General features: G+C 48.4%; 1 protein-coding gene across 1 annotated transcript; it reads left to right on the top strand.

Annotated features, from left to right (window-relative positions):
- Window positions 1–13,433: 13,433 nt before the first annotated feature.
- On the top strand, window positions 13,434–14,408 carry LOC135384458 (uncharacterized). Its single transcript, XM_064613659.1, has one exon. It carries the CDS (start codon window positions 13,434–13,436, stop codon window positions 14,406–14,408), a length of 975 nt encoding a protein of 324 aa, XP_064469729.1.
- The last annotated feature ends 1,535 nt before the right edge of the window (window positions 14,409–15,943 follow it).

Below are 15,943 nucleotides of genomic sequence, written 5' to 3' on the forward strand. Positions count from 1 at the left end.
GAGACGCGTCTTTCCTTCGCCCCCAATACGAGAGGATGAAAGAGCACACTATCGCCTCTTGCGTCCTGGAAAAAGAGTAAAAGAAAACAGAAAATGCTGCCCAAGATAAGGGCAGTCGCGATAGAGACACCCGATAGATTTGTGTTTTTGTTTTGTTTCCGCAAGTTAAAGCTAATCTTCGACGCATGAGGCGGCACTGTGCTCTTTCACTCTCTCACACTGGGGGTAAAGGAAAGCCGCTTCTTTGAAGATGCGCAATAAACCAAATAAAGAAAAAAATGGCGTTCCTTCACGAGTTTTTTGCGGACGATCTACCGAACGGATTTTTGTTCTGAAAACGGTTTTGGTATCTGGTGACCGAAGAGATCAGATGTTCTCATTGGAGCAACTTCGTAGCTTTTATAATTAAAAAGTTAATTATTGAAAGTTAATTAAGACATTGCCTTAGGAGTCTGTTGATGCCCCCCTAGGGAGTGCCCTTCAGCATATGCTATATTGCTATTGATTTCATCTCCGAAAAAGTGATTGATATATTTTAAAAAAATCTATTCACATTTAGCGTGGACACCCTGTATAAAACATGCTTCCACACTACTAGACTCTGCCATACAGATACAGGGAATACAGACATGACCACTCCATCCGCAAGGACGCAGTAGCAGCACACTTAAATTCTACTTAAATTCTCTCGCCAAATCTACGGAACACAGTCGAAATGAAAACAGTGGTTGTCCTTCATGTTTGGTTATACAGTGTAGTTTGGTCTTTTGCCTCGTTCAAAATCCCATTACGGCAAAAGGGTGCGTGGTTAGTGAAGTCGATGGAAATTGATGTTCTGAGGCTGTAACACACAAGAAAGGACAAACACACCGGTGAAGATGCGGGTACGAATCCTACAGCTGGCTATCCTTGTCAGTGCCTTCCTTCTTTTATCGTTCCTGTGGTTAAGTGCAATGCAACGAATTTGAGGCTTGTATTTCGTGTGTCTTGCGCGGCTGTTGGCGTAATTCGCACTTGGTTGCAGCGCAGCAATGAATTCTTCCATCCATGCACACGCACAGTCACAGACACGCCAAATACCGCACGGAACGAGAGCTGACCACTAAATATTCACCATTGCAACGCTGTATACTATGACAAGTAGCTCATCTTCCGCTTTCTTTGTTCCTTGCACCTTCCCTTCGCAATAATTCCGTTCCCATTGCAGTGGAGCAACATACAACTGCATACAACATATACCACTCACAGCGATGGCGGCTCGCGGCTCCGTCCGTTTCTGACTGCCGCAGGTTTTTAGGTTGCCGCAGCGTCAACCAATAGGCGTGCGTGCATTCTCCTATGCGTATACTAGCCTACGTTACGGAATTTCGCCTCCGGGACGTTTCTCAGCATGACGGTCTACAGACATAGACTCAGAATCGGAATCCATTGGATCGAACTCAGAAGGGGCAGGAAAGCTGAGAGGCCGGCAAGAAGCAGCAGGCAAAGCAACAGCAAAAGAGATGGGGTGCTGAGGTTCGCAGGCCTTATTTAGAACAGTAGAAGGGAGGGGAGATGAAGCAGTAGGAGCATCGTTACAAGCCGGTTGCTGAGGAGGAGAAACAACACATGAGTCTGAGAAAAGGAATTGCTCAAGAACCTGCGTTACGCAGGAGTTAGTAATGTCTATGAGGAGGGTGCGGTCAACACAAGAGAGACGCATATCAGGCGTAGGACTTTCTGCAGCAGCTGCATAGGAGGGACCACGTTTGGAGATGATGCTTATAGCGTCCTGACGGGAGTAGCGATTCTGATCAACGATGGACAGGAACGACTGCTCGGACTGACGGGCCGGGCAGTCGTGGGAGTCAGCATAGTGGGGTTGTCGGCAAGAACAGCGTGGAACCGCAGCAGAAGCGCACGCGGATTCTGCATGCTCCACGCCGCACAGGATGGTAGAGCCGGCAAAAGAGAAAAAAAGAAAGAATAATGGAAATCGAGAACCTTCGACAACTTTTGAGCAACGGAAGACCGAGATGACATGGACAGATGAAAAGGAGTCCAGGAGGAATTCGCAAGAGAGCGAAGGATCCGCGTTGCGCACAACACCTTTGACAGAGATAAGGTGTCAGGGAATGAAAGATTTCACTGCCGAAAATCCAAATCTCGAGCAGCAGAGAAAGTCTATTGCTACATGTGGATTTTCAGTCCAGACAAGGATGCCACCCGAGGAATAGCACTTGACCACAGCCACGTCAAGATAAGAGGACGAGAGCAATTCCATTTGAGCATGAAGCGAGCGGGGATTACCAAGCTTAATGCACGTGCCATCAGTGGGGACCAACGCTACTGGGATAGAACGTACCCCTGCAGAAATAAGCATACTCATATCCTCCAAGGACGAGAAGGGCCGCCGAGCCGACCAGGACATGTGCAACGCCCTATCAGCCGATGTAGCAGTCGCCATTGCCATGGACAGGTGGTACGGCCGCAAGAACAACCAGCCCGCAGCAGGCTATACCGTGACACCTGTGATGACAATGGGACGAGCAAGAACCCGTTTCCCAAACTCAACACAAGACAAACCAAACCAAACGCCGTGTCCTCAGCTAGAGCTTCTGCTTCGCAAAAGGACGGTCTTCCACTCCCTTATCCACCAATGAATTACGTTCTTTTGTGCTTCGCGGCGACTAGCGGCGACAAAAATATGTAAACCGAAACCAATTAATTATTGCAACAAATGGGCCACTTTTTTCTAAGTGTCCCCTTGAAGGTCCCAAGAAGGGTTGTACCTATTGTAATGCCGACGGCGCCTCCCACTCATTCACACGGTACGCAGCTTGTAGATGGTATCGGACAGATACTTGTAAAAACAGAAAGTCTTCGATTGGTGCACCCGTTCGCGAGTTATTTACCCTGGGCATTAACTGCAACACCCTGTATTCCCTCATGTAAGTATCTTAAGTAGTTAACGCGAAAGCATAATTGTACGAATCCTAAGTGCACAGGTGGTATCAACAGCGTATTTTGGCACGTGCAAACCATACCCCACAAAAAAAAGCAAAAGAAAAACTGCATTCAAGAAGCCTACGTCGATCGAGCAGACGCTCCATGCCACCATAACCAGTCACATTCCCGTATGCCCCGTAGAGATGGAGAGCTGTCTTGAAAGAACACTGAGATCACTTACGGCAGCGGTATAGACCGCCTGAACCACTGCCGTCATAAAAATGGCAACACCCATGTCGGTTTCGGAATGTTTAATTTTTCGATTATTTAAAATATGGGGCCGTTTCCTGAAATGTAGGGCGGTTTCAGACACGGTTCCATATGGGCTTCCAGAATATCGTTATAGCTTCAAAAAGTCAAGGTACCCCAGGAGCTGAATTTTTAGTAGCGCACATAGCCATCTCGCAACGGGGTTGCCTGACGTGAAAGTGAAGGAACCGCGAGACCGCAGTTTGTCGCTGACTGAGTTTGAAGGTCGTACAACACGGCAACCGTTCACCTTCCGGATTAATATCTTTTTAAGCCCGTCTCACACTAGCTGAACAAAACACGAATCAACAGCAAGGCATGAGCTAAACACGAAAGCTGAACTGCTGGCGCACAGTGTTTCATGAGCACGTTCAGCGAACACCCTCTCACACTGCGGAATCATGCGTAGGACATGCGAACAAAGCAAGTGTTTTGCCAGTGCGATTGAAATCTTGAACGGAAACATGCGTGGAGAACATACGCGCAGAACAAAAAGCTGTGTTTCGGGCATTGATGGATTTTCGTGATGGAAAACACTGGTGTCCACAGTTCAGCGCTGCGAACCCTAGAAAATTTCCCGAGATCTAGAGAATTTGATGTCGCTTCAAGCAAAAAACAAACAAAACAAAAAAACCCGCAAGATCTAGGAAATTATATACGTGTAGTTCATGTAAAAAATGGAAGCTATGACGTTTTCGTTCAAGACGAAAACAACTTGAACTTACAAAAATCGGACTTTCTAGTGAGTGCCCCCTATGCCATTTGCTCGTCCGACTGTTTTACTGTCCCTGTCGAGAAGGCACTCCTCCAGAGAGCGCAGTTTGAGTAGGCGCTGGACCCATTCGCAAAACAGAAAAAGAAGAGAAATAAAATAAAATAAAATAACATGGGGAGTAGATATAGACTCAGATTTACAAGTAAGGTGAGTCAGCCTATTTGTGTGGCGACATGCTGCACGTGCGGCAGGGGAGGACTGCGGATAATTTGGACCACCCATCTGGGGTTCTTTTAACGTGCAGTGGAAATCTCCGACACACGCGGTTCTGGAAGCAATGTTTACCACTCCAACATTGTTAGGGCATCCGCACGAAGTATCGTTTTATCGAACTTTGTGGAGAGCCGTGTTAATTACCCTTTTTCGTTTAATTTGTGGGTGGATTAAACTTGTACAGAAATCGACCTCTTCCTGTTTGTAAACAAATTTCGTCATAGTGTTCGACAGCGCCACCAATTTGGCAGAGTTGAACCTCGCGCACGAAAGCCAGGGTCTTGAGGGGATTACAATGGTCTCTGAAAGGCACGCGACCTTCGGTTCTACTTTCCTTTCAATAGGAGGCAGCGAACAAGTGCCCATTCGTGGAACCCAGCACTCCTCTTCCGATTTGTTTCGGTTTCAGTCTGTCTACCAACGTCATGATGACGTTTATCGGGTAGAGATGTATTAAATATGGCAGATATATTGTCACTTTCGTCCTTTTGCACTTCTGGTTAGGTCAATGAGAAAACGTCGGTCATGTCATGGCCATGTAATGTGGTATGTGGTGTATGTACGTGTTCAACGAAGTCGCTCTCTCAGGACAACTGTTGCAGACAATTTATGTGCACATGTTCTTGTAGCTGCTGCAGCAAGGGCTCGACCACTTACTACACCTTCATTGAAGAAATATGCCTTGAATATTCATATGCCTTGAATGAACTGCAGTTGCATCAGATGAACATTTGCAGCTAACTTTGATGAGTGGCCGGAGAACCTGCTGTGCCGTCTCAGTTTCGTGCAGTGTTCCGTTGCCAATTTCACCTTAGTATGAAGATTTTACATTAGTAACACGAAGCATTTCGCCTAGCAAAGTAGTTGAACTCGACCTACATCTTGCGAGGTACGTGAGCGTGGTGGCCAGCCTTTCTCTGAGTTCAGCCACGAGACGGAAGGCGGTGCATCCTGGTCCTGGTTCATCGCCAGTAGTTATCGTGGTATTCTCGAAGTTGGTTCTCATAGCATCCCTGCACCAAACGTCATTTCCACCATGACCTGACCCACCATCTTCGTTGTCGTCGTTCCTTGTCGTTGTCGCCCCTCGTTTCTGATTTGTACAGCGCAAGTGCTGCGAAACTGTCACCCGCGAGCCGTTCCACCATCACCACCACCACCACCACCGTTGTTGCCCATGGAATCGTCAGTCACATAACACAGCATTATCGCCGGAGCGTACTCCATGATGGATTGTTTTCCTAGCTCGTTTTCACAAGACCTCATGCGGTGTGAGCGCATTGCAAAGCACGGACAGAACATGAAATGTTTTGTACAGCAATGTTCGGCAGCACTGCTGTTGCTCTGTGTTTTTCGTTTTCCCAGTGTTCTAAGACCGCGAACACATCTGCAAGCATGTGTTTTTCACCGCGTGTTCTGCTGTGAGTAGGCTATTAGTAGGCCATAATCGAGCTTCCTGCGCCGGACCTGTGGACGCCATGCGACTCCTGAAGCTTTTTTCCTTACAGCGACCAGGAGCCCAATCTTCAACTTATCGTCATCCCATAACGCGGTGTTAAATCATTACTTCGGCCCGTGATGGTGGTGGTAGTGGTGGTGGTGAAAGTGCTCGCCGTTGTCGGCCTCACAGAGCCCGTGGTTCGCCACGAGCTCTTGCGCGAGCGTACCAAAGCGGCTTTGGGGAGCCCGAACAAACTTTGACGATAACAATCGCTATGTGAAAGTTCAAGACCGGAGCCCTGGAGTGCCTGTGCTCGTACCCGACCTATTAATTCTGTTGAATAGTATTTGTGATATGCTTTACAGAATCCGTACGTCAGTGTGTCAAGTTCAAAATCAACATCAAAGTCGATTGTCGTGTGCCTGCCGGTGCCAAACATCTCGAGCGCATGATATGCACACTAATTCTTTTCGCGTATTTCGAGAGCCATCGATTTTAATGATCTGAAGCATTCAGACGAAGCCTGTGGAGATAACGACAGGCCTCACTGGATTTACTACAACCCGTACACAGAGGCTACCAACGTGAGAAGTCCGAGAACGAACTGCACTGTCTGTTGCGTGGAACCTGACATCCCACACCGACTCCTGTGTTGTCAACAGCACCTTCACCATCGGAACACCCTCCGTTGCCATCTGCTCCAGATTGGCTGTAATGACCTTTCCTTGTCCGCTCTCCTTGGCCCTGTCCGGCATCCCAACCAGTGGGCTGTCACAGCCGTTCCCCTCCGTTACCTCGTTGCCTCAAATGATCAAGACTCATGAACTGCATGGTGACTTTGTCACGTTGCTATAGTGTCTCTTTCGACTTTCTTTCCTTTTTGTTTTTCTTCTCCTTTTTTGTTTGGAATAGCAAGACGACTCTTTGCCTTGCTAACCTATCATTTCTCTTTTTTAGATAAACATATCCTCCCTCCCTAGAATGACCGTTTGTTCATGTCTACAGGTCAACGCCACGACGAAGCATGCGTGAGGAGGGGGGGGGAGCGATGATGGATGATGGAGAGGCCGGGTAGTGATATAATACCACATTTATTTAGCTGGGACGACGGTGCGTCCGAACACTACAGAGCTGAGTCGCCAAATCTCTCCGACGGCGGCGAGGAGGATGGTTACAATAGAGGCGCTGCCGTATAGGAGCCGTGGGTGATGGGAACACATACGCTCACACATGACGTCGCTCTCCCCCCTTTGCTTCGATCTCCCGCTTGCAAGATGCAATACATATAACGTAGCGTCCCAATGCTTGCAGCTTCCTCGTGATAACCTCATCTAGACACGCCCGGTGCTATGTCTTACTACACACTCTAAAGTCATAAACGCATCAATGCCCACTGTTCCCGTGGCCCCATCTATCGTCCGAGCTCGATTTTTGGTGCTGAAACACAGATATTTTTTAGGAGTAAGCCCAATAATTCAGTCGCATTAAAAAATGAATTTGAAGGTCGCACAACACGTCAGTCGTTCGCTTTCCGCCTTCATGTCCTTTTAGGGGACCATAAACGAGCTTCCCGCGCGGGACCCGTGGACGCCACGCGGCTACTGAAGCTTTTTTTCCCCTTACGGCAGCCGTTAGGACCTGTGCTGGCAGCAGAGTAATACTGTTGCATACTATTTCTTATATGCTTTACAGAATCGGCATGTTCCAGCGTGACAAGTTCACAATCATCCTCGAGGTCGATCGTCGTGCCGTTGGCTCTGGCAAACACCTCGTGTGAATGATTCACACCAACATTTTCTTGTCGTGTATTTCGAGAGCCATCGATTTTAATGAAACCTTTGAGAGGACGACATGTCTAACTGAATTTACCGGAACGCGGAGACCAAGGACCCCAACATGGAACGTCTGTGAACGATCGTTTGTTCATGTCAGCAGGCCCACGCCACGACGAACCATGACGTCGCTTTCCCGCCTTGATAGCCTCGCATGCAAGATGGAATATAACATATCATTCCAATACCAACAGCTGCCTTGTGAACCTCACCTAGCAGACACATCCGGTGCTATGCTTTTTACTACGCACTCCTCTCCGCCAGCGAGGTGTATACGGGAAAAGGGGAAGAGTCATAAAGTTGTCCGCGCCCATGGTTCCCGTGTCGCCATCTATCCTCCGAGCTGAGTTTTCGGCGCAAGGGTGGGTGGTTGCTGGACCGTTGGAGAGACGAGCGGTCTGAGACACAGCGCAGAGAAGAGAATTTCTTAGGAGTGTCCAATAATGATATCGCATTATTGGTACTCTTGTGTGATTGTGAGATCCATCTCTTGTGTTGTATGTTCTACTAGGCTATTGCTGACACAAATGTGGCTTCCTTTAATTCTTTAAATTACAAAACCATGCGTCATCTTCATTGTCAGACAGGATATTTTTCCATTCTGACGTTTTCATTCTCCATTTTGATGTGAAATTCCTCGTGCCACATACCTCACAGTCAACGCGCACGACAAAGTACTGCGTAATTTTCCTTCTTCCTGCATTGCCGTATGACTGTGTTCGAACGAGTGATCGACAAACGAGAGAGGGCGCAGACAAGCTGGTGCATACTGAAGGCTGGAACTGGAGGCACGGAGACAACAAAATTTCTCTTACACAGCAGCAGTTTAATAACAACCAACCGCTTATATCCCTAAGAACCTCCGAAGGGGGGCAAGGGGAATAAGCGAGGGGTTACTAACACAATTTCCCCTCGTGGCTATCTCCACCGACTCCAACAACAAACGCTTCCATTTGTTCCTTCCCGTACGCAGAAGTGAAGTGTCACTGAATACATGCTGACAGCCTTCTGATGTCTGATGACATTCCCTGATGTGGGCTACAAGTTCACTAGACACAAAACTCTTCTGGGTACTACGGCTGTGTTCTAAAAGGCGAAGATTCAAGCATAGACCTGATTGACCCACATAACAGAACCCGCACTCAACAGGAATGCAGCGTGAGTGAGCATTGAGCATAGAATATACCAGATTCCAGAAGCTTCTGAAGCCCACAGGCATGCTTGGTGTGAGAAAGAGGCCACGCCATTATAAGAGTCAGCGTGTCGACACCAGCGCCCGTTGACTACCTCATGTTATGCGGGACAGGTAGCGGTAGCGCATTTTTTCGGTGCGGGGTGTGGGGATGGCTAGGAACAGAATAACGCGACTTATTGATATTTCTCTACAAATCTATCGAAAAGCAGGTGGAAATATGGTTCTTTGACGCATCTAGGCGCGTTTTTATTAACTTCTATTTACGTAGTATTAGGTTCACGATTAGGATCGTCCGAGAAACACTTCTCAAGGAAGTCATTTGTAGACTAGAGCAACGCTCTCTTAAAGGAGCATGGAAGACACCTCGAACTAATATTTTTGACCATGTTATATGAACATATTACCCTTGGAAATATTTCCGTTGTGAAGCGCGTATTTCCTGAGAATATTTGTTTATTGAAAAGCACGCAGCGGTGGCGCACTCTCACAGCTTCTTCTGGCGTGTTGTGACGGCAGATCATCCGAGCACTTTTCTTGGCTTCCGAGAATCGCCTGCTACAAGGCACAAGCAAGGCGACCGGTCGAATGTGTTAGATGCGAGATGCACGGCGCCAAATACTAACGCAAAAAACAAAGAAAGAGAGAGAAAAAAAACGACATCAGGCGTGTGGCACACTATTGGGTAGATGACGTGACGTCTCGGACTGGATGCCAAGGGAAGAAGCTTTTGTGACCCGCGACATTGAAGGCTGTCTTGCCCACCAGAATTACGCGCTACGCTCGTACTATGAGTGTTTCCGAGGGTTTCCCACTCCGACGTGAAACGTAGCGCATGGCGCGCGGTGTGTACACTGATGCTAGTTAACACATATGTCACCTTCTTCGTGTGTGAGAGAGATAAAGTGTTATACACACCTTTATGGGGGGGGGGGGGGGTGTTAAGGTAGCGAAAAATATGGAGTTTTAGTAGTGGCCCAAGCAGCACAATGTACTGAAAGTCGAGTGCAATAGGGGTGGATGGTATGTGTCTTATCAACGTTCTTTAGTTTCACGAGTCTGTTCAAGGTCGTTCTACCTACCCGTCCACCCCTATTGCACTCGACTTTCAGTACATTGTGCTGCTTGGGGGGGAAGGTGTTCACGATAATGGTTTCGAAAACATGATAATCCAATCGCCCTGTTCCTTTGAAGACAGTGAGATCTACTGAACAAGCGTTTGAAGGCATGGTAGTTGGTACGAATTCATTGTGTTTAGACAGCAAAAAAATGGGGACAGAAGAACGACGACACGGATGAGTGCTAACTTTCAACAGATAGAGCGATACGAGCTTAAATACACGTGACCCATCAGTTTGTATACAAAGGATTGATAGCGAACACAACGTTCAAGCCCGTCACTCTTCTACAGAATATCTTGTGCCAGCTCAGAGCTTGCTACGTCATCCTAAGATATTCTATCTCCGCGTGAGATAGGTTCAGTAATGGCGTGCCGACACGTCGACCGTCTTCGTGCGTAGCAATGAAAAAGGCTTCTGTGATTTTGCTTGTGATTTGTTGATTGTGCTTTTCTGAAATATCTGTTTCTGTAAAGACCGGCGTGCACCCGTGACTCAGTGGTTAGCGTGGTGGCCATATCACGTCGAGACTGGGAGGTTACCCGGGTTCGAATCCAGGTGCCGGCTATGCTGGCTGGGGTTTTTCCTGGGTTTTCCTCTGATGCTTTCAGACATATGTCGGCACAGTTCCCTTAGAAGTCGGCCCAGGACGCACATTCCCCCATGGCGTCAGTCGTGACGTTGCTGACCTCTGTGAGGCGGACAACGGCGAGCCCTTTCACTAGAACAACCACGTGTGCACCCACAGTCACGCAAGTGTAGTGGGAGGTGTCCTGATGGTGTCCTCTTCATGGATGCACAGTGCTGCTGGAGCCTAGGGGTACATTTAGGGTACATTTATGCTGCAGCATCGCTGCTGGCACATGGCACATCGCTGTTTGGCGATGACGAAACAAACACATGTATCTCTGTGGGCGCGTTCATGCTGCAGCATCGCTGCTTGCCAAAGATGCACGCCATGATCATCGCCACAACAATGCTGCCAAACATGTTTGAACATGCCCGGGGACTACCTGACTTCTGGCGATGACAGGTCAAACACAGAGCTTTCTGTTGGTGCATTTACCCTGCAGCCTGGCTGCTCGCTTATCCTCGCCGCTGCATGCCGCTCTGCTCGCTGCACCTAGGAATGTAAACATGTTTGTCTTCCTGGTATCATTGATGACTGGCGTCTTGAAATCCGACCTGCGATTGGTTGTGATGAAGTCGGTTTCCTCCTTCCCACTTTTCCTCGTTTCCATCTTTCCATAGTGAACGCTGCTAGGCGACTGATATAGCGAAAGCGAGCAGCATCTTGACCAATCTGCAGGGTAAACGCACCCTAGCGGTTATGCGAGCAGCGATGTGCTTGAAGCTGCAGCGAGCAGCGAGCAGCGATGCTGCAGCATAAATGTACCCTAACATTAACACAGCTGCCGGTTTGTCCTATATACACATTGCCCAAGTGTAGTGGAATTCGGTAGACGACGTACTGCCGCACGCCCGTCTTGCAAGAATATCTTAGGATGACGTAGCAAGCTCTGAGTTGGCACAAGATATTGTGTAGAACAGTGACGGGCTTCGACGTTGTGTTCGCTATCAATTCTTTGTATACAAACTGATGGGTCACGTGTATTTAAACTCGTTTCGTCCAGTAAAGTCTACCTACAGAACAATGATGGCAATTGATATTCTGAGGTCGTCGTATGAACGGTTATCTTATGGTTTTCGTAGAGTTGCTTCGATGCACTGGCCTCAAGCTGACCTAGATCCCCGTCCTCGGCTGCATAGCTGTTCAAACATGGCACTTCCTCTATTGTTCTAGGGCGCGTGAACTATATCGGAGGGCCGCCAACGTGTGGGCATTGTCATCTTTTCCTGCTGGCCTATAGTCAGTAAGAGACTATGGGAAAGATGTGGCATGTGATTCTCTACATCGCTGTCTTGACGCAGCAAAATGTTGGCAACAGGTTCGATGCATGTGGAAAGCCTGCAGGTAAGCCTTCATGGTGGGGAAGTTTCAAATAGCGAGCTTTCGTTCAACCAATGCAGATATGTCGCAGCCAGATCGGAGTTTTGAACAAACTGTTTTGATAACTCGGTTATAATCGGTTCTCGAGGTTAGCACCAGGCAAAAGATTAGCTACAGGCTACATGTCATGATTGTGGAGTCCGTTCTTTTTTGTTTGTTCTCGCTCTCTCTCTCTCCAATGCAGACAGAGAGTCGAACCGAAAATGTTTTTGGTTTGGGTTTGGGTGAGACCATAAGGGTTCGGTTCCGATTCAGCTCCTGAAGGCAACCATATAGCTGTTCAAACCGGTTAATTCTAAACGGTTTGGTTGACGAACCCGTTCAATAATGTCAACTTCTCTCTATCGAAATGAAGTTAGCCGCGGTACGTGCGGCTGCAATGCTCATGTCGGATTGTTTTGGATGGATTAACACGGAGTACGAGGAATGTGCACTATTCAATCAGATGATCTCCTCCTTCACGATCAGAGTCAACTGCCAATTAGAATGTCATCTGAGAAGTTAGAACAGGGGCCGTACCATTCGTTGACACCTTGCGTATTTCAATTGTAAGTGAAATGCGTACAACCCTACTTTAGTAGCAAATCACAAACATAACTTTGATGCTTTCAAATTGTGCCAGCACCCCCTTAACATGCAACTTTTGTCTGTGTAGTGATTGGTCCTGAGTGTACTAAACGGTGATGTTCTGCTCATGGATCAACCGATCGCAAAGACCGCCACCATCTACTCCAAATCGGCACCACCATCACCTGTGAATTAAGAAATTAAGAAACAAAAAGAGTAAACTGGAGAGTAATTGCATCTTCTCGCTCCCTAGATAACAATTACGCCTCATTTTAGTCCAATGACCCTGAAATTAACTCCCCGGGACAGTTTCTGTAAACTTCACAAATGGTCCCCTGAATGCAACAATCTCCGTAAGTATGTACACTTTGTGAATTCGACGGAACAAAGCTATATAATTACGCAATTTCTTTTGCCCACAGAGTAAGAAATGGCGGTTCTTCCTTGGCAGATTGTCTTGTAGTATGTCACAAGATCCAGTCTAGCTCGATATATCACGGTTCACGGTTTAATTCAAAGTATTCTTTTAGCCCCATGCATTTCGTGCAGAAAGGGGCTAATGGTTGTGGCAACTCATTTAGTCCCCAAAAGGACTAAATATATTCACACAGAGTAAATTTAGTCCTTTGTGCATCGTCTTTTCCGACGCTCCTTTCTGATGCTACAACTCATTCGTTCTTAAAGTGTAGCATATATGAAAATCGTTGGCATACATCAGTCACACTCTATGTAGCATAATTTCAATTTCTCCCACAGCCGGTAATTCCGGTAGGTGTGAACCGTTTTTTTTTAACCGGTTACCGATTTTTTTAATTGGTTAGTTCCGGTTCAGCTACAGCTAACGGTTTGTGGCGGCCACCTACCGTAAAAGAAGACGGACAGCATGCCCTTTTCACGCACACGATCTCGATCATCATTCTCGCTCGCTCATTCCGGGAATAAACTGTCGCCCCATCGGACCTCTGTCCCAGTGTGGTTGCTCCTTACTAGCTCCCACATATTTGGTGACCCGGACGTTTCGCTCCTTCCTGCAACCAAGATTAAGCCATGGACCAACACCAAGGCGATCACAATCCGGCCACTGGTTCTGCCCAGGTCAACTTTACCGACATCAAACTGCCAAGCTTTTGGCACAACGACCCAGCCCTCTGGTTTGTCCTGGCCGAGGCCGAATTCACCAAGCGACACATCACCAGCCAGCACACGAAGTACTACGCCGCCCTTACTGCTTTGTCTGCCTCAGTCATGGCGGAGGTCCGGGACATCGTGACGAACCCTCCCTCCGACAACCCTTACGATACTCTGAAGCAGCAAATTATCAAACACTTGTCCGAGTCCCAGCAACAACGTCTGCGGCAGCTGCTCACTACCGAGGAATTAGGTGATCGTAAGCCGACCCAATTTCTGAGGCGGATGTATCAGCTACTCGGAGACAAGTCCTCAGCGCTAGACGAGTCGATTTTGCGAGAACTGCTTCTCCAGCGACTTCCTCACACCGTCCAGATGATTCTCTCAGCCTCTCCCACTGTTCCCCTTCGCGGGTTGTCAGAGCTCGCGGACCGGATTATGGAAGCGACACCGCCTTTCGGAGCCTCCCACACGATTGCTTGCGATTTGCAGCCTTCCGCACAAGCGCCCTGCACAGCAGGAGCTGTGCAACCTGCTGCAACTACTGCAACCTGCTGTAATTGCGACTCGCTCCGCGAAGAGGTTCGCCAGCTCTACTCCGCGCTGTCCCGCTTATCCATACCCAGCTCCGCCCCAGATTCAGCCCCTTCCCATCGGCTAGAAGACGAAATCGCAGTACTCAAGACGCAGTTAGCGGCAATCTCCGCTCGCCCCAGGTCTCCAAGTCCTCGACGTTCATTCCGTCCGCGTTTCCGTTTCTCACCCAGCCGTCGTTTCTCGCCCAGGCGCACGCCACATTTCCAGCTCTGCTGGTATCATGAGCGTTTCGGCAAAGCAGCGACTAAGTTCCTGGAACCCTGCATCTTCCAAGAAAACACCAGCCCTGGCAACTAGGTGCGACCGCTGTTGCCGGTCCTCACCACGGTCGCCTCTTCTTTATCACCGATTATCCCTCGAAAATTCGATTTCTCGTCGACACCGGCGCCGCGGTCAGTGTTATCCCCGCCTCATCCATTGACCGCCGCCGCATTTACACCGGTCCTTCTCTACAAGCCGCCAACAAGAGCCCCATCAAGACGTACGGACAACGTTCGCTCACTCTCGACTTTGGCTTGCGGAGAACGTTCCGCTGGATTTTCTTCGTGGCCGACGTCGCGCATCCCATTGTCTTTGGAGTTCCAGGACGTGCACATCCCTAACGCAGATGTTACCTTAGCCTGCGATGTCTCAACGGGCTCTCCTCGTCCTTTCGTCCCAGAAGCTTTCCGACAGCATACCCTTTTCACGCACACGATCTCGATCATCATTCTCGCTCGCTCATTCCAGGAATAAACTGTGGCCCCATCGGACTTCTGTCCCAGTGTGGTTGCTCCTTACTAGCTCCCACGGGTTCATAGGGAGTTTCAGAAAATCGTAAGCGCCCTCCGACTCTTTATCGCTGTCGCTCAAGCAGGTATCAGCAACGTGATGTCGCCGAATCAGGTCTAGAAAGAGATCAGGCTGTTGCTGGCCCGGAATATTACATGCCACATCATGCAGTTATCAGACTCGTGAGAGAGACTACGAAAGTCAGAATTGTATTCGACGCCTCATCGAGTGCTCCGCGTTTAATATCCATGAACGACGTTCTGCATGCCGGACCAAATTTGAACTCTGACATCCTTTCTCTGCCCTTAAGGTTTCGAATGCATCGCATAGGTATGGTGGCAGACATCGAGAAAGCTTTCTTGCAGATTGCACTTCACAAAACAATATACAGATGCTCTGCGCTTCCTATGGTACGCTTCGACGGCGATCGCAGAACAACCTCTACCGTCTATTGAGACATGGCGCATGACACGAGTGCCATTCGGAGCACGATCTAGTCCGTTTCTGCTGCACGCGACCATTCAGCATCATATACAGCAAGCAGAGAAAGATTACTTGCAGACTGCTACGCTCTTGGAGCAATCCTTTTACGTGGACGATTTAGTGGTCAGCGTCAGCACATCAGAAAATGCCAAGACACTTCATGAGGAAACGCTGAGCATATTCGAAAAGGCAGGCATAAAGATAAAGAAGTGGGTCCCAGTAACGCCTGAAAAGGGGAACTCTACAACGGAGACTACACAGAACCAGACGAAGAAGGTTCCGTGGTTCCGAGGAAGGTACGAACACTAGAGAGCAGAACGACTCTGAGGTACTACACAACGCTTCTAGACTCCTCATATGAGTCTTCACCGTGTCGTGGAGGCGTCTCAGTTCGAGAACATTGCGGGAGGAGCGGACTGGCTGAAGACCTAGCAACCGCGTCAGATGAAACTGTATCAGCGTGTTTGGATTTCCAAACCTTTCCTTGATCATCTTGACCGCAGTGTCATACATATCTCCCGTTATTAATTACTGCCAGTGCTCTTGAATGCCATTATATTTAAGGAGTTCCAACTTCG

The sequence above is a fragment of the Ornithodoros turicata genome, chromosome 2, assembly GCF_037126465.1.
Source record: "Ornithodoros turicata isolate Travis chromosome 2, ASM3712646v1, whole genome shotgun sequence".
Classification (NCBI taxonomy): Eukaryota; Metazoa; Arthropoda; class Arachnida; order Ixodida; family Argasidae; genus Ornithodoros; species Ornithodoros turicata.